Source organism: Charadrius vociferus, unplaced genomic scaffold (assembly GCF_000708025.1).
Source record: "Charadrius vociferus isolate BGI_N301 unplaced genomic scaffold, ASM70802v2 scaffold333, whole genome shotgun sequence".
Classification (NCBI taxonomy): Eukaryota; Metazoa; Chordata; class Aves; order Charadriiformes; family Charadriidae; genus Charadrius; species Charadrius vociferus.
Window position 1 is genome coordinate 1,263,710 of NW_009647682.1, and position 17,978 is coordinate 1,281,687.

Below are 17,978 nucleotides of genomic sequence, written 5' to 3' on the forward strand. Positions count from 1 at the left end.
ATGAAGGCCCAGGCCATACCATCTCTTCTTTTTCTTGGACTGTAGCACAATGCCCCCTGAGGAGCCACTCAACCAACCTGGTCCGCCATCCTTCTGGGACAACCTTATCAACCTGCTGTTAAGTCCCTAATCCTGGGCTGCTTACAAAGAAAGAGCCCAGGACATAGTCAGAGGGAGAGACTCTGCTCCCCATCTTCTTCATCAGGCAATATTTCCTGTTCCTACAGTCTCATAGATAGCTGTGGGCTCTACTAGTGGCCCGAAACACTTGAGTTTCCCACCTAATTTGTTACTGTCTCCCAGCCAGGGCTTTATTAGCCAGCACCATTCTGAGTTGTGGTTTAAGCTGAATCTTAACTGTGGAGCAAGCCACCAGCCAGCAAGCTCAATAAATAATGTTCCCGTCCACACACAACAACCCAGAACCCCGGGCCAGAGGCAGCATTCTGCATCTCTTTGGAGGTAACAGAAACGGCCCCTGGAGAAGGCACTGTGTTGGGGAGAGAGACGGATAAACTGTTGGGAGCCCAGGGAAGATGTGCCTGGAGACATTTGTTTCCTCTTGCAGGAAACTGTAATGAGCAAGGAGCAAAAAACAACAGTTGTTGTCACTGTCAAATGGAGAATAACATTTTTATCGGAACTGAAAATTGCTGGTGGTTTTCAGCCACTTTTGGCTGAAAATTATCTGTGTTCAGAGCTAAGACTTCCCAAAATGAAACATTATGGCTGAAAGCTTTTGAAAAATGCCTTTTGGACTTCTGGCCTTTTATTAGGAAATTTCAAAGACAGCAGCCATGAAATCTCAGCCAGCAGAAACTGAGTATCCAACCCAAGGGATCCATCTTGGTTATGGGGACACACGGCAGATGGGATCCCGTTGGTCTTTCCTTCTCCTGAGGCAGCCCATGTGGGCAGACTTCCCTTGAGGCACCAGTGCTGGAGTGAGTGACACAATCCATTCATTTCTGAACCCTTTCCCAGGGAACTACTGATCTTGCCAACATCTTCCCTACCATAAACCAGAAAAGCCTAGCTCTCTGTGGCCAGTAAGCACCCAAGCCCTGCCTCCAAAGACAGTGCATAGATGAAGAGTGTCCAAGCGTATATGACAGCAAAGGAGGAGAGCTTCTGAGTCCTGTTTGTAGCATCTTGGCTTCTTGGCTGAAACTCACAGCCCAAGGAAAGAGATGAACACCAGCTGCACTCCTCACCATGCTCACTACCTGCTAAGGGCAAGAAGATGCCTGCAGGTATTTGGGATGATGTGGTCTCCACTCCAGCCAAGCCCAGCAATGGCCTGGCAGGGGGTTGGGAGCTTCTCTGGTGGGACAGGCTGTGTTTCAGAGATGTTAAGAGTTGGCTCATCTCAGAGTGATCTCTGCTACCCTGAGTAACTAGCGGGTTTCCATTAACTGCAGCAGACTCTATGGTGTCACCAGGAAGCCACAAGACATTAGAGCGTGACGGATCTTGCCTTGTCTCATTCTCTGGTGGGTGGTCCCTGTGCACCAAGAAAAGCCTTTCTTCTGCTGTCAAGTTGGTAACAAGAGTCTTCCTGTCTCCAGCACACATTGCTGCTGGAGTGCCTGGCTGCATGGTTCACACTGAAGTGGTGGTGAGTCACTGTCACTCCCAACTCTGCTGGGGGAAAAGCTCCACTTATCAGTGCAATTGGGAAAGAACGGGGCAGGGCTGGGGAGCTGAACACTCCTGCCAAGGAGCCAGACCTCATGTGTGGGAGTTTAGCAATGGACAAACTGGACAAACTGCTGTGGATGGACATGACTCATCACCCCCGATGTGATCCAGCCTTTGCTCCGCGGCCTGTGTGGTTCAGGTAGATGCCCTGCTCCTGCTTCTGCACACCTGATTTCACAAGGTACATGGAGTAACAAGCAGGGGCAATATTTGACTAGAAAAATACAACAATTCCCAGGAAGCCAGCAAGTGTGGGATGTCTTGGTCAGAAAGCTTTGGCCATGGGGCAAACTGACAGGAAGAGAAGTGGATGAAGAAGGAGCACAACAGCCTACAACATGGGGAAACCTGAGTCCCAGAGCCCGGCATTCACAGAGCTGAGCAGAGACCTGCCCAGGGGTGCACACAGCAGTCCTCAGGGCTTCTGTTTGCCAGACTGGGGCACAGCAACTGGCTCAGACCACTCAGTAGACACACATCTGTGATTTACAGCCCTTTCAAAGATTTTTGGCACATGTCTATCTCGGGAAATGTTTTTATATCTGGATATTCGGCCGCCTGAGATGATCCCTTGCTCCAGGGGCACCTCTGGTAGTTCAGGGCTGTTGAAAAACTGCCTGTCTTTACTTAATGGAGAGTTTTGCCTGACAATGCTCAGCTGCATGACTGTGCCAAAGTCCCAGTGTCAATGCTCTGCTCTGCAGGTGAGGTCTGGTTTGATGTGAATGTAGCATCTAGCGTAAGATTCTGGACATCTCTTGAGACAGATGTTTTTTCTAAGGCTCAGAAGCTGATTCTGGAATCATATTGGCTCTGGCTGGCACTCCAGATCCTCCCCTGCTCTCTCCAAGACCACCAGGCATAGTTAAAACACTAAGGCTTTATGAACCCTTCCTTGCAGGGGTTTTGGATTCCCCCTTTTTGTACATGCCAGAAGCCACATCAGGTGAGAAGGAAACTCCTTTGCAAAAGTGCTGAAGCCAGTGGCACCCCAGAGGGATACCAGCATGCAGCTATTTCCTACACATTCATCTCTGGCTGTTGTTCCACACCCTTATGGGAAGAATCTGTCTGGGAGAAGCCGCCCTGCTGCACATCGTGATGGGCACTGAAGTGCTGCCACAGAAACAGCAAGAGAGAGGCTTAAGGAGACTGTGAAAGAGCCTGCGTGTACACCAGCCTTGCAGACAGAATTAGTCACCATCCCATCTCATAGCCACAGTCGAACGCTCTTTCAGGCTGAAGCACAAAGCTGCCTACTGATTCACACAACACTGCAGGAGAATGGAGGTCTCCGTGCTTGAAAGGAGTCTCTGGGTGTATTGGTGCAGTCAGTTCAATTTGCACCCTGGCTTGCTCCATGGACCAGGTCCAACAGGGTACGTTTGGTGCCCACTGGAGCTCATCAGCTAGCTCCCAGTGCCACATCAGACCTAGCCTGTGCCAGCCAGAGCCAGCATTGCTACCCAGGAAAGGACAAAGCCTCCTTCAAGGTGGGTTCTAGTTCTTTCAAAGCAGTCCTTCCCACTTCCACCTGCCTCCTGTGCTTCTGGTTAAGCTCTTCAGGAAGACCAGCTGAGTGCAGACCTGCCTCTGCTCTGACATAGGTGAGAGCCCCTGAAGCAGGAGAGCCAAGGCCTTTTCCCAAAATCTTTGAAGTCAGTGGAAAAATTCAAGCTGATTTTGCTTGGGCTTTCAAAGCTGATGGAAATCAGAGCAGACTAAATCCTCCCCCCACCTTCCCCAGGAGAGGCAGCTGGAGCTGCACACTAGGGTGAAACCTGATGCTGTGCAGAGCCTGTGACACAGGAGAAAATCACCACGGGTGTGTCATGGGGAGTCCTGCTTCAGCGCCTGGCTTCGCTTAAGTCCCCCCTTGTTAATAAGATGTGAGTGCAGAACAGGGCAGGAGAAACAACTTGAGGCTGATGGCAAAGACTGTGCAGAGCCACAGACCCTAGGAAGGATCAAAGCTGATCCTTGTCTTCCTTCGTGCTCTGCTCCCAGGCTGCTCAGGGAGAGATGTGATTGGTGGCTGGAAAGAGGATGATGAGCTCAGGATGCTGGATCTGGCCCCGGCCCAGTCTCTGCTGGAGCGCAGGACCAACACACATGTGAGCTCTCTCTGCTGCTCAGCAACACTGGGAGTTTGATCCAGTTTCACCCCTGCTAAGAGCCACCAGTTCCTGTACTTCTCATACTGCTCAAACGACAGGGACTTGTTTTGTGATGGCTACAGTCTGCCTGGCAGCAGCCAGAGTGTCTCAGAAAGAAGGGTGAAAATGTCTGATGTAATTTTTTTCTGCAAAAACTGCTCTGGAGTAACTCCTCCTGAAGACATCCTTCTGAGAGTCAGAGCAACTTGAATTTGGGAATCATGCCTGCATACAGGACTTCATCCATAAAAGCCCCAGAGCTGTCAGTGCAGGGGAGCCAGCCTGTTCTGCTTCCCCCATGTAGACAAAACCTAATTCCAGGCTGAAATTTCCTTAAGACACATCTCATATTTCAGGATCTTTTGGTGCTACTTTCATCTCCAATCCACATATTGCAGCCCTATAATAATAATAATAGTAATAATAATAGTAATAATAATAGCAATAATAATAATACCTTTTGTATGTACATAGCACCTTTCATCCAAGGATCTAAGTCACAATTACAGCCCCACACATTCCTGTATATTACAGCCCTATAATTCTAAGACTGCTCAAGTATCCAGACTTCAAAGGGAATGTGGATTTCCCCTCCAGCCCAGTCACGGTGCCCAACATGCTGGAGATGTTTCAAAGGTGTTTCGAAGGTGCCTTGGCAGTAGCCAGAGATAGTCAGAATAGCCAGAGGAGCTCTCTGAAGCTGAAAGAAGCATTCGTGGATTCTTTCCTCCCCCCTCGCGGCCACCCTCTAGTCTCCCTGGAAAGTCAGCACAGCCCTGGGATGAGGATGATGCTCCCATGAGACTCGTGTCTGTACAGTGGGAGGTGAAAAGATGGAAAGAGCATTGAAAGGCAAAACAAGTGATGGCAAAAGCTCAGGCGGGTGACTTTCCAGGTCAGGCAGAACCCACAGTGTTTTGGTCAAAAGTAAATTGACAAAAAGTTATGCTCCACTGAAAAAAGAAAGGGGGGCGGGTGGAGATGGTGAAGCGTGTCAGTGTAAGCTCTTATTTTAAAAGGGTTTAAAGATTTTCAAGTAACTCAAAAATGAACCAAAGTATTCCTTTTTGGGTCAAAGCAAAAAGTTTCAGGGATACCCAGAGCAAACATGGTTTGGTTTGGTTTGGTTTGGTTTGGTTTGGTTTGGTTTGGTTTGGTTTGGTTTGGTTTTAATTGCATGGCAAACCTGAAAAAAAATCTCTTTGTTTAACGCCAGCCAATCTTTCCCCTCTTTTTTTTGGTTTAGCCAAAGATCTGAAATAGCTATTACTTACCCCTGTACATTCAGGAAGAAGTATGCTAAAAACAAGGTAGCTTCCTACAGAAAACAGATTAGATTAAAGAATTGGGGTTTACAGAAGCTCTGGCCAACCTGCAGTTTACCAGCTGGGCTCACTTCCTCTACGGAGTTTGCCAGTGCTGCCCACGAGCTTTTAAACAGCTGCTGGATGCGGCTCCCGAGGAGTATTTCAGTAGCTGCACTGACTTGTGGCTGCATTCGTAAGCAAGGAGTGATGAGGTCAGTGGACATGAAAGGCAGGCTACAAATCTGAGAGTTTAGTATTGTTTTTCTTCATGTTGTGGCTGAACAAATGAAAAGCTCAAGAATTTTTTAATGAACTTTTAAAAGGTATTTTAGTTCAAGAGGTCCAGACATGTGGCTGAAAAGTGATGAGAGTCTCCAACTCTTCTACAGCACTTTTTTAATCAGTCGATCTCAAAGTGCATTAGAGAAGGGTTTATTAATAGGGAGACTGAGGCACAAGAAAATGAGAAGACTTATCTGGGGTAAACCATGAGGCTGGGACAGAGGTAGAAAACAGTCCATGTTTCTTATGCTGCACTCCAGTCCTCTCTGTCTCCCACCTCCACCATACAAGGCAGTCAAAGCTCGTGGGGCACCTGTCTGTTCCCAAAAGTCTGAATCTTTGTGTCCCTCCATCTAGAAGCTCTTTCTGCAAAGGATCTGCAAGATGGTCAGTGGAAAGTCATCCCTTGGAAAAGGAGAAGGTCTACCTCGTGGTATCACCAGATAGGCCAGAGCATCTCATGGAGGAGCAGGGCAGTTTTCACAGCGTGTGCTAGCTCACCTCAGACACACCACACCGACCAGCATAGGCTGCAACACGTTTCCTCTCCCCCTTCTTCAATAAATCAAGGCTCTCAACATTCATGCTTTTGTCACTAATAAATCTTGTGCTGTCTTACACCACATGAAAGCACAACACCACCTTAACTGACAGGCACTTCCCTGCGCAGGACTGCAGCTGCAAACACAACCTGCAGCACAAGAACCCACTGGTTTGGCCCTGAGCTGAAGAGAAGTTAAAGACAGCACATACAGCAAGGCTGCCCCTGCGCTCGGTAAAGCCCCGCGTGCTGTTGCCAGAGCACATGTAAAACCACTCTGTGCAACCGGCACCTCATTAATCTGTGGAACTCATTGCCACAGGAAATTAGTGCAACACCAAAAGTCATACCTGCACTTGCAATCAAGGTCCTGTCTTGGTTGTGATAGCGTTGGTTCTGCAAATACAACACACCTGACCCTAAAGATATGTCTCTGTCCTTTGGTACCTGGGGCACACGCCGCTTAGGCAGATGACCTCCCGGTCTTGGGACAGAGCCTTGGGACAGTATCTGGGACAACGGCTTGGGACAATATCTGACAACTCCCATGCTCCTATGTAAGGGGAGAAGAAAGCCTTACAGTGCAGCTACGTGACTGCACCTCGTTTTCCCTTTGGGAGATGCTGACTGAGCAGCAGCAGAAGCACTATTTTCATGTCCATAGTCAGACTGACTCAGAGTGCTGTCTGGGAAGCCAACAAAACAGCTATTGCCTTTCTCAGCTCCCAGGAACTGGGAAGCTGGTGGGGACACTGCCAGCTGTGCAGCGGCTGCTGCTGGGAGCAGCTGCAAAAACAGGGATAAAGCAAAACTGCAGACATTTTTCCCTAGAATCAGAATTTCTTCTCATGTTCTCTGGTAAAGAGAAGAGGAATTTCTGTCTAAAAATGCAAATGTCTTTCCTGCTGGTTCTATGCATGCAGAAATGAAAACTTGCTTTAATGAGGTTAAAAGATGCTCAGAATTGGCAATTCTCTTGAACTTGCAAGATGCAATTACACACAGAATCATCTCTACACCTCCTTGGGAAGGTGAATTCTGCCTTCAGATCCTGCAAGTCCCTGAGATCCCTGGTGCTTGGCCACACTGTCACACTGCCAGCAGCCGTTGTGGCCTTGGCTCCACTCATTGCTCTGTGCAGAAGGCACCGCCGGCGCTGGGAGGTGGCACCGGGCTTGGGGACTGTTCCAGGGGTTGGTGGTCTGCAGGGCTCTGGGTCACGTTACAAATCCTTTCAACATGTGTGCAGGCCATCCTCCCAACAGCTCTCCCTGCCGCCATGCATGTACCCCCCTGCTCTCTCTCACCACTTACTCAGCAGAGGAGACCATGTTTCTGCTCCCCTTGCACCCCTCCAGTTCCCGCCTTGGCATGCACAGCCCTGACGGGATAGTGCGGTGCTTGGGCTTCCCTTTGAACAAAGGGGAATGTTACTAGTTGGTGGATGTTCGGTGCTGGAAACTATCCTGTCTCCCCAGGGTCTCTTTGTAGTGGGACCTGTGGCTGCTCACAAGAAGAGGCAGCAGGTCCCTTGAGCAGGTCCCATCCTTACAGGTGTGTCTGATGTGCCCCACTTCCATGAGGGCTGCTTTTCATTTCCAAATCCTTCAAAGAGGTTTATACAGCTACAGGAAGGACTCCAAACAAGGCAAATGGAGGCAGAGAGCTGCTGATACCTCAGGAGACTCCTCTGTAACCCCATGGAGGAGAGGAGGCTGGAGAGCTGCCCTCCTTCATCACTATCAGCAAAGCCTGTGCTGGCAGATCTGGGAAAGGTTTTGCATTACCCCTTTCTGGATCCTTGACACATCCCTGCAAGACTGGAGGCACCATGTGAGCTTCACCGTGTCCTCCCCTTGTTCCCCTCCTGCCTCGACTTGGGCTGGAGCCTGGCTCTGTTTTGACTTGGCTGCAGCACTAGATGCCTGCACTTGGTTCTGCTCTTCTTCATGAAGGCTGTTTCTGATCCCTCTTCAGCTCCTGTCAAACTCAAGTCCTTCTCCAAGACCCCAGCCCTGACATTTCTTCCCTAACCCTTCCCACTGCTTTTCAGAGCACTGCTGTGGTGAGACATGTCCTGTCCTTGGCTCCCTGGCCCTAGCTCCTCTCTGGCTCCCCACAGCCTCTCCTGGCTCCCTGGCACCATGTTAGGACCCTGTGCTGCCTGCAGGGAGCTCAGCATTGGGCTGCCCTTGGTGTCCCTTTCCCCACTCAGAGCTATTTCCCTGTGGTGCATGAAGGTGGCTCATGTTCCCATTTCAAGGTCCTCAGGGAGCCTGGCCCATGTCAGATGCCTTCTGGGCTGTCTCAGAGCAGCCAAGAGGAGGAGCGTCAGTCTGTCCCATGGGTGGCCGGCTCACTGAGACCCCACTCAGCTACTCCAAAGATGGACCTGGAGGAGCAGCTTGTTCCACAGCAGCGGGGGCATTTTGGCACCCCAGCTGAAGTGTCTGTTTGGGCTCAAAGGCAGCGGCACCTCCTGCCCTGCTGTTGGCAGAGTGTGCTCCCCCTGAGACGGGGCGACGGAGGTCCCTCAGCCCCCAGTGCAGCAAGCTGGGAAGTGCGGCGCTTCCCTTTCCCTCCTCCACCCTCCTGCTGCTCCCTGACCCAGGCAGGTGCAGAGGGGGAGAGGCGTTTGCAGCTCCATTGCTGCCTTTTGGCACCAGAGCCTCTGCCAGAATCAAAGAGCTTTTCAAAGAAAACCCTAAACTCCTTTAATCGCCAGCTAGAGCTCCTCCCGCACAGATCTAAGGGCCATGAGCTCAGTGTTTTCGTTGCCCTAGGCAGATTTATGAGCTTATTCTTCAAGGAAGAGAGGGAGAGAGGGGAGGCTGTGGCATATTACTTAGCCTGGGGGGCGGGCAGGGAGGAGAGGGGGGAGGATGGAGAAAGGCGTCTGCAGTGGAAGTGCACGATTTGCAGAAAGCCCGGCTCTGCTGCGGCCAGTGCTCTCAGGCATGGTGGAGAGGGACAGGGAGAGCGTATGTGAGCGAGGACCAGCCTGCTGTGGATGAAGTCCAGAGCATGTGGAGGGCGAGCGGCAGCTCCCTCCCATCCGGGTTCCCTGCACGGAAGGGAGCATGTGAGCATTGCATGCCTGCTGCTGCCCAGCCTCGCTCACTCTGACAGAGGAGACCAGGAGTGGGGCATCCCTCAAAGAGTGAGCGGGAGGGACTAGTCACCCCCAGTCCCAACCAAGCTGCGCTGCTTGCAGTTTGCAGAGCAAAAGAAGGAGGGAGGAGGCTTGCTGGCAGTCACATATGGCTGTCCACCTCCGAGCACAGCCCCATCCCCACACACATTTGCTCTAACCACTCCGCGGTGATGCCTTCCCCACCGCACTCCTCATCTGCACACCTGCTCCCTTCTTGCCAGGGAACGCAGCGCTCGCTGCCAGCTGTGGAGCAAGTGCAGTAGAGGTCTGGCTGCTCCCTCTCCTGCAGAGAGACCTGGGCTTTTGGATGGGGTAGATCCTGCATCTCACCTCCCTACTCAGACAGTGCCCCACCAAGAAGTGGACATCTGCTCACATCCAGTGTCCCAGACACCCTGCTGCCACTTCTGAACAGCACTGCAAAGGATAGAATCACAGAATCATTTTGGTTGGAAGGGACCTTTAAAATCATCAGGTCCAACCATCAACCTAACACTGCCAAAACCATCACAAAGACATGTCCCTCAGCACGACACCTACCCATATTTTAAATACCTCCAGGGGTGGTGACTCCACCACTTCCCTGGGCAGCCTGTTCTAATGTTTGATAACCCTTTCGGTGAAGAATTTTTCCTAACATCCAATCTCATCCTCCCCTGGTGTAACATAAGGCTGTTTTCTCTAGTCCTATTGCTTGTTACTTGGGAGAAGAGACCAACCCCCCCCTTGCTATAAGCACCTTTCAGGTAGTTGTGGAGGGCGATGAGGCCTCCCCTCAGCCTCCTCTTCTTCCAGGCTAAACAACCCCGGTTCCCTCAGCCGCCCCTCATGAGACTTGTTCTCTAGACCCCTCACCAGCTTCGTTGCCCTACTCTGGACACACTCCAGCACCTCAGTGTCTTTCTTGTAGTGAGGGCCCCAAAACTGAACACAGTATTTGAAGTGGGGACCCACCAGTGACAAGTACAGGGGGATGACCACTGCCCTAGTTCTGTTCACCTCTTGGGAACGTCTCAGCCACGACCTGTGGTACTAAAGCCACAGCCCTCTGCCTGGTGGCAGCAGCACCCCCTGTTGTAGCTGAAAGAATTCAGGGGCTGCAACCCTTGCTAGTGGACCAGCCACTCCCCAGAGAGCACAGTATCCCATGAGTCCCAACAGCACCTACACTGGGATAACAGCAGCCAACCAAAGCAAAACACTGCTGGACCCAAAGGTCATGATACCAAGAGGTAAATGGGAGCAGAGCTTAAGGCAGAGAAGGGGGCTGGGAGATGATGAAGCAGGAGGAGATAAGAAGAGCTGCCATGAACCTGAAAGTGTCGTCTCATTGGAAATTCAGAGGCTTCAAAATTTCCTTTCCCTTGAACCCAGAACAAAGAGCCAACATGTCAATATTTAGTATAGAACAACAACAACAAAAAAAATCAATATATTGTGTTTTAGAAACATCAAGATGCTTTGCTTTGATAGTTTTGGAGTCCTGCAATGTGAATATTAAATCACCTACAGGTAAATGTAACACCAACAGGTGAAAATATGTAAATGGAAACTTTTTAAAAAAGCCACCATGAAGTGAAAACATTGAAATAATCTTTCTTGATTCAACTTGTTACTACATGTCTCCCATTCACAGTCCCATGAACACTGATCCATTTTCATAAAGCTTCTCCTTTTCAATGAAACAAGGCATTGCTTGGAAAATCATCCCACCAGATGTGCTCTTCAGGCACCTCTAGGACTGACCTCACTGTTAATGGTCCTGCAATTCTGGCTTTGCTCTGAGCGCTGCCAATCCCTCCAGGACACTGGATCCCTCACCACTACTTTGTCTGCTTGCTGGGGGGTTCAGCGTGTTCCTGCTGCTCTGCCCTGAGCCTCGAGCCCAGGCACACCACCACCATGCAGCATTTGATATCATTACTGATATTTTAGGGGTAGAAAAAAAAACGTGCCTCAAAGTTGTTACTGGTGAACATAAACCCATGAACCCAGTTCAGAGTGTGTGTCAGAGCCCAGCTCTTCTAATGCCTCTCACCAGCCATATTTCCCACATCTGGAACCCCAAGCTTATAAATGCTTCTCCATGCTCCCACCGTGGCTGCCAATCTCCCAGGCATGCCGGGCATTTCCAATGGCAGACCTGTGGACTTCTGGCTGTAAGGGCTAGGAGTGGCATTTCCCATTAGTCTTCCAGCTGGGAAGAAGATCAAGCAGAGACCCAGCCCTTATTGCATCAATCTGGCCACCAGGACCTGGGGGTGGCTTTGGAAATCCTGTGCTCTCTCATGGCTTGAGAAGTGGAGGGTCTGGGAGCTCTTTGGGGTGAGTCGGCACCTTTGTGCTGTGTTTGGATGAGTCCTGATGCAATGTTTGGGCTCCTGTGGTGACCATGGCAAGAGGAAAAGGCTGTGGATGGGCCCTGACACTGTGCAAACATCAGCCACAGAACGGTGACTCACTGCTCTTTGCAAAATTACCTGGGGCAGGAAAGCAGGATCCCCCCAGGAAGGACCTAATTTATATCTTGCACTGGGATTTGTTGTTCTCTGCATTTTTGGCTGCTCTGTCTGTCTCCCCAGCGTGTGTGACTGCCACCTAACACCCAAAGGCACACAGAGGTCCCTGTCATCCCTGCAGGAGGCACCATCTCCTTGTCAGCCCCCTGCACACCCAGCCATCCCTCCAGCCCCAACACCCCTCCCCACAGCTGCTGTGCCTGCCAAGGCTCCTGCCGGTCAGCCACCAGTCCTGTCCCTCGTTGGTGCCCTGGCTCCTCTGGCAGCTCTTGGGGTGCTTCCTATCTTAGGGTGGCTGTGGTGGGGTCTGTCCTCCTTTTTCCCAAGGTGGGGGCTTGCAGGGCAGCAGAGTCTGGGGTAGACAGTTAGGGAGGGTTTAGGGCTGAGGGGAGCTGCCTTCAGCATTGTTACTTGTCTTGCTCCAGGCATCAGCTGTGGCTCTGGAGTCAGCCTTCAAACCCCGCGCCTCACCTACCCAGAGTTTTGTGGTTGTTTAGAAAATGCAAATATCAAGAAAGAGACATCTTCCACTCGCTCTTACCCTGCAGTGGATGCAGCATTGTGTGACCAGGGAAGTGTCTGCCCGACTTCATGTCAGAGTGTCCTTGCCTCCTGCAGAGCCCTATCACGTCCATGCAGCACCTGATCGCAGAGGACAGCTTGAAGGAGAGCATGGGTGATGTGGAGCCCTGGCCCCAGACTCCCAGTGGGATGCTAAATTCCAGGCAATGGCTCAAAATATCTCTGCAAAGTGAAAACGGCCCTGAGAGCTCCTGATCCCATTCATCTCAATTGAAACAGCACGGGGAACAAGAAGGTTTCTATCTGGGCAGCCTCCTGAGATGCCTGGTGATGGTCAGGACCAGCCAGACTCTCTGCAGCTTTTTCTTCCCCCAAATCCTGCTGTGAGGGCAACAGCCCAACAACCTCATCACCTGTCTTCTGCTCCAGGTCTTTTCTGTCTTTCCAGGACAGAGCAGCAGCATTGCATGCAGTGAACTGTGCAGTAGCTGGCTGGCTTCACTGCAAGGTGTTGCATGGGGCCTGGGACAAGGACACAGCTGTCACCGATACTTCTGGGGATGGGACACAGAGCCTGGCCCCTCCGTGGTGCTGTGGGGACCTGGGACCCCAGGGACGCAGGGGATGGCTCCTCCAGCTGAGCTTTGAGCCATGGTGCTACTAATGTCTGGTATCCTACAAGGTTCATCCTTTATCCTTATCACTCCCACTGCAGTATCCCCTGTACCCTGCATGCTCCCCTCTCCCACATCGCAACACTCCCTGCTCCACCCATGTCCATGTACTGCTCATACAAGTAGGTTTGATCAGTCTTCACAAGAGAAGGTGAAATGGAGGAGTGCTATTGCTGTCTTTAACTACTGACTGGGAGGGTGTAAAGAAAATGGAGCCAAACTCTTCTTAGAGTTGTGTAGGGGAAGGATGAGGGGTAACGGGCACAAGCTGGAACATGGGATCTTGTAATTATATATTAAGAAAAACATTTCCTATGAGGATGGTTGAAAATGGGAAAAGAGCGAATCTTAGAGATACTCAAAACCCTACTGAACAAGATCCTGACCAATCTCACAAGTTGGGCCTGTTTTGAGCAGGAGTGTGGATCAGAGACCTCCAGAGGTATCTTCCTGCCTAAGATATTTCATGATTCTGGGCAATCCTTCCAGTTCATCCTTGTGTTTCCTTAGTCCAGGCTGGGGATAAGGCAAGATTCGTCATTTCCAACCTATATGTGCGCAGTTTGACCAAGGCATGTGTGTGCTGTCTGGCCAGCTGACCTGAATGCGTGACCATGACACCACTGCTGTCACCTTTCCATCTGTGGATACTCCTGATGATGTCCTCTGCTGAGTACAGGCACTCCATTTCTTTAAGCCCCCTATTTCCTACCAGCTATGGTTGAAAATGCCAGCGTGTCCCTAGGAGGGACCTGGCAGGCATCAGCAATATGGCATTATTTTTTTTTGGTGAAACAGGAGCAGCCTCAGCAAATTGAGAGTATCCCTTCACCCCCCAGCATTGCCCCAGTATCATTGCCAGAGGCTGGTACCCAGATGCAGGGGGGCAGAGGAGGGTCAGGATGCCATCCTGGGGCAGAGGGCTGCGCTGAGCACCTGCACCCCACCACAGCCCTGTTCCCAGTGCTCAGGCAGAGGGTGACGGGCACGGGGACAGCCGGGGACTGAACTCCCCCAGTCCGTGCGATGTGGCACTTCCATACTCCGGGGAATCTGAGGTGGGGTTGCTTAACCAGGTCACATGTAGGGTTTGCAGCAGTGCCAGGAATCAAAGTTAAGCTAATATTCTGAGTACCAAGCAGCTTTTCCCTTTTTCCCATACTCCTCTGTGCCCCTTTGTGCAGTCTCCTCTCTGCTGAACAGGAGCCTTCCCCTTTGCAGCTCCAGTCTCCTTCTGCGCTCTCAGCTTGCTGCTGTCCTCTCCAGAGAGCCCCCCATCAGCTCCAGCCCATCGCTGTTGCCAGCCCCAAGAGCACTCTCCTACATATGGTGCTGGCCAAGGAAGAGAGAGATGTGATATTTGACACACTGCTGTCAGGACTTACTGGCATGTCAGCTAAAGGTTAAACCCACTCTCTGAATAGCTCAAGACTTTTGGGTTGATACAGGTCCTAGGGTCTCTGGATGCAGCTGAATAGGAGAGGGTGTGCTGACATTTAGTGTTTCATGGATGGACTCTAAGGCCCGGCTAAGACACAGTTCAAATATGTCATGCACTAAGAAGCTCTTTGCCAGCCCCTGTGTGATGAACCAGGCAGGATAGTCTGTGCTGCTCCAGAGAAATGGGCTGTCAGAGGAGTCTGAGCCCCGATCGAGTTCAGGCTGCCTGCAGGAGCAATGCAGACAGCAGGGACCTGTCACCTAACATGGACAGGCTGCCTGGGCTGCCTGGGCTCTCTCCAGGGCTGCCAAGGAGACACCAGCGTGTCTAAGTGCCTACTGGAGAGGTGCCCCTGGGAAGAGGTAACTTGCATCTCTCCCATCTCCCTGACCACAGCTGCAATCTTGCCAATGATGCCTCCATTGGAAAAGCTTGGTTTTAGATAGGTGGGATCAGGTTCAAGTTCAGGGAGCTGCGAGAGTGAGCGAGGACAGGGTTCTTGGAGAGAGACAGGCATGGCAGAGGCACAACATTGTCAGGATGGGGCATGACTGTGAGCTCATTAGTGGTGAGGCAGTGTCTAATCAGAAGTTATTACGAGGATCCTTTATTTTGCACCTGAGGGAGTCATGGTCTTTACAGAAAGGAGTACCAGTAATTTGCTTAGAAGACAGGGCATGGAGCAAAGGAGCTGGAAAGTTTTGGGAGCAGCTGCCCTTCAGCTCCATGCTCTGTGTTGCCGTTACAGGGCTTGCTTTTCAGCACTTGCAGCTCTCCAAAAAAATCTAGGCATTTCTTTACATATCTGAATGTGGATTTAAAGCCTGCATTTACATGAAGAGCTTAGATCTCTCTCCAATATCCATACTTTCTACAAAATTTATGCTGATCTGCTTTGAAAAAACAGCCCTGATTGCAGACCTTATAAGTGAGAAACTAACCTTACATGACTTACTGAAGGTAGCCCAAGAAGGTAGTGACAGGAACAGGGCTCTCTGCTCCTCCTCCAATAATTCCCAGTTGATCCTGTTACATCTTATTTGTGAATTCACAGGCAACATTTAACAGCTATGCACCAAACGTGCTGTTTTTCCGCAAATAGGTCCAGCCCTAAGGGGAGGAGAAAAACTCTGGGCCCTCCAACACCTCCCTGGCTTGACCCCACGGATTTTTCACCCAGAGGGTCCCTCCAGCCCGGCATGGTGATGGGCTGGAAGGTGGCGTTGCTGGTGCCTCTCCGGCAAACGGCTGTCACGGGCGCCACCGTGTGAGTGCAGCCGGCTGGTGGAGCACCCACGGGAGAGAGTGGAGCGTGGCCGAAGCTGCTCCCAACGCAGCAGCTACTGCAGGGCTGTCCTGAAGACCAAGTCCCAGCAAAAACCAGACCTATGCAAGAGACAGCCGCAGTATCACCTGCTGCACCAGGCCAAGAGCATCTTTAAGCACCTGCCCGCAGAGGTCCATGCACAAGGGGTTCTGTGTCCCTGCTCCAACCGCTATAGTCAGGGTGGCACTGAGAACCATTTAACATTGAAATGTCCCATGGTTCACGCAGTGGAGCTATCTGCAGCTCCCAGCCCAAGGGACAACTCTTCAGAGATGATGGGCAGCATGTTCTCTGCAGAGTGGGAGCCATGGGTGCCCCACGACCGCAAAGGTGGAGTGGGTGCTCGACAGAGCTGCTGCTTGTCCTTGCAGTAGCATCAGTGCTGCAAAGCTCTGCATGTCTCCCATGCAAAGTCTCCCATGCTTACAGCCCACATGTTTTTAAACACCTCCCTCAAGACACGCTCAAGACCTGTAGTGACTTTTTACTCATGGGCAGCTGGCTCCAAATGCAGCCCCAGGGTCTGTGCAGGGGGGATAGCTCTATACAGGACACAACTCATGTGACAAGTGCTCTGTGGTTCCCTCTCCCAGGGAAATGCAACTTGCATGACACATTTCTCTCATTTTTCATACTTTACAGTAGTAATCATCCTCTCCTGTCATATTTCTTTCTCAGCTGACCCAATACAGCTCTGGCCATCCAACGGCTGGCACAAAACAAAGCAATGTGCTCCTCAGGCAAGCAGGATGATCAGAGAAGGTCTTACCCATCTGTGGCAGCTGCAACCTGGCTTTGCAAAGCCCTTCCTGAATGGGTTAGGGTGCTTAGCTTTAACAGTTGAGTAACTGCATCTCAGGACAGTCCAGGAACACCAGAAAAACAGCAACACAGTCTGTACGCCACCCCTGGACGCAAGCCCTCTTCCAGCACGATGAGCACAAAATGAACATCTCCAGCACTACCTGGGGGCTACTAGTTGTCTTCAATGGTTGTGGTACACATGGCTTCTCTTGGCAGCACGGCAGTTGCGTCGCTAGCTGGGAAAGCCAAGGTCCTCACCAGCCTACCTACCACACAGCTGAGGTTGGCAGCTGCAGCACTTGCTGTGAATAAACAGACCAGGCATCTTCCCCAGCGCATGCCAGCACCAGCCTGTCTCCCTGAGAGAGGTGTTTCCTCTCCTCATCAAGCCAAGGGACCCTTCCACAGAGTACCTTGCTCACCCTGCCTCAGTCATCACTACTCAGATGGCCCCACTGAGACCATCTCTGAGGCTAGGAATGAACACACCAGTCCCTGTGGTAGTTTAACCCTTTGGGGTATTAATACCAGAAAGAATGGGAAACAGTGAGATAATTAAGAATTTCTATTACAAAAAAAAAACCCCAAACAAACCCAAAACCTACCAAAGCCCTCACACCTCTTATAAGACTTTAATACTCATTTTAAAGAGGCACCTTGGGCACTGCTGGTGGCCAGCTCAAGCCAAACTCCTGAAAGCCATGAGTTATCACAGCTATTGAAATGTTTGACAGAAAGATCCCAGAGCAGTTTGCACTAATTGCTCAGTATAAATACTCCATTATGTTCTCAGACAATCAGAATCTACCCAGCAAATCAGCTCCTCTGATCCACTGTAATCAAGAAGCAAAGCATGCATAACATCGCAATATAAACAGTGTTTGCAGAGGGGCGCGGGGAGGAGGGGGAGCTGGCTTAGCTTGGCAGGTCCTGGAGTAATAGCTGCCTTTTTTGTTGTTGATTTGTTTTGTTTCTAATTTCCAGAGGAAATTTAATTTCAGGAAAATGTGGCACAAACTTCCAAGCTGGTGGAAAGCTGCAGCTGATGAAGGGGTCCAGAGAAAGCATTGCAAAAGAAACAGCAAGGGCTATACTTACAGGTAAGCTGTTAGAGGGCTCAGGTTGGCAGGGACCTCCGAAAGCCCCAGCTCGGAGCAATCCACCGATAGCATGATGCCATCCTCTTCGCAGTGGCACTGGGGTGGGCAGGAGGGTGCAGCACCTTGCTCCGCAGGCACCGCCTGGAAGCGGGCAGAGGAGGCCAGAAGAATGCCCCAGAAGAAGAGCTTGTCCATCCTCACCTTGGTTGCAGCCACGGGGACGGTGTGAGGTGCCGCCGGCTCGCTCCGACCCCAGGGCTCAGCTGGATGGAGGGGAGTGACCCCGCTGCCCGGCACGCAGCGGACAGGGTATCTCCTGCAGGTCGGAGAGCGGTAAGGATGCAGCCAGGGAAGGGAAGGCATTGTTGAATGATCTTGGTTATTGGGTTTCACAAGGGCTGGGCAGGCGTGAGACACTCTCCAATGGGAGGAGTTAAACTTTCTACTCTT

The 17,978-nt window shown here is 51.2% G+C and overlaps 1 protein-coding gene across 1 annotated transcript in view; it reads right to left on the reverse strand.

The window, feature by feature from the left end:
* Window positions 1–17,723, reverse strand: part of LGR6 (leucine-rich repeat containing G protein-coupled receptor 6) — a 146,073-nt gene extending 128,350 nt beyond the window's left edge. The window contains exon 1 of the mRNA XM_009881348.1: window positions 17,527–17,723. Within this exon, the coding sequence (XP_009879650.1) occupies window positions 17,527–17,723 (197 nt within the window). The remainder of the gene's footprint in view (window positions 1–17,526) is intronic.
* Window positions 17,724–17,978: the final 255 nt, after the last annotated feature.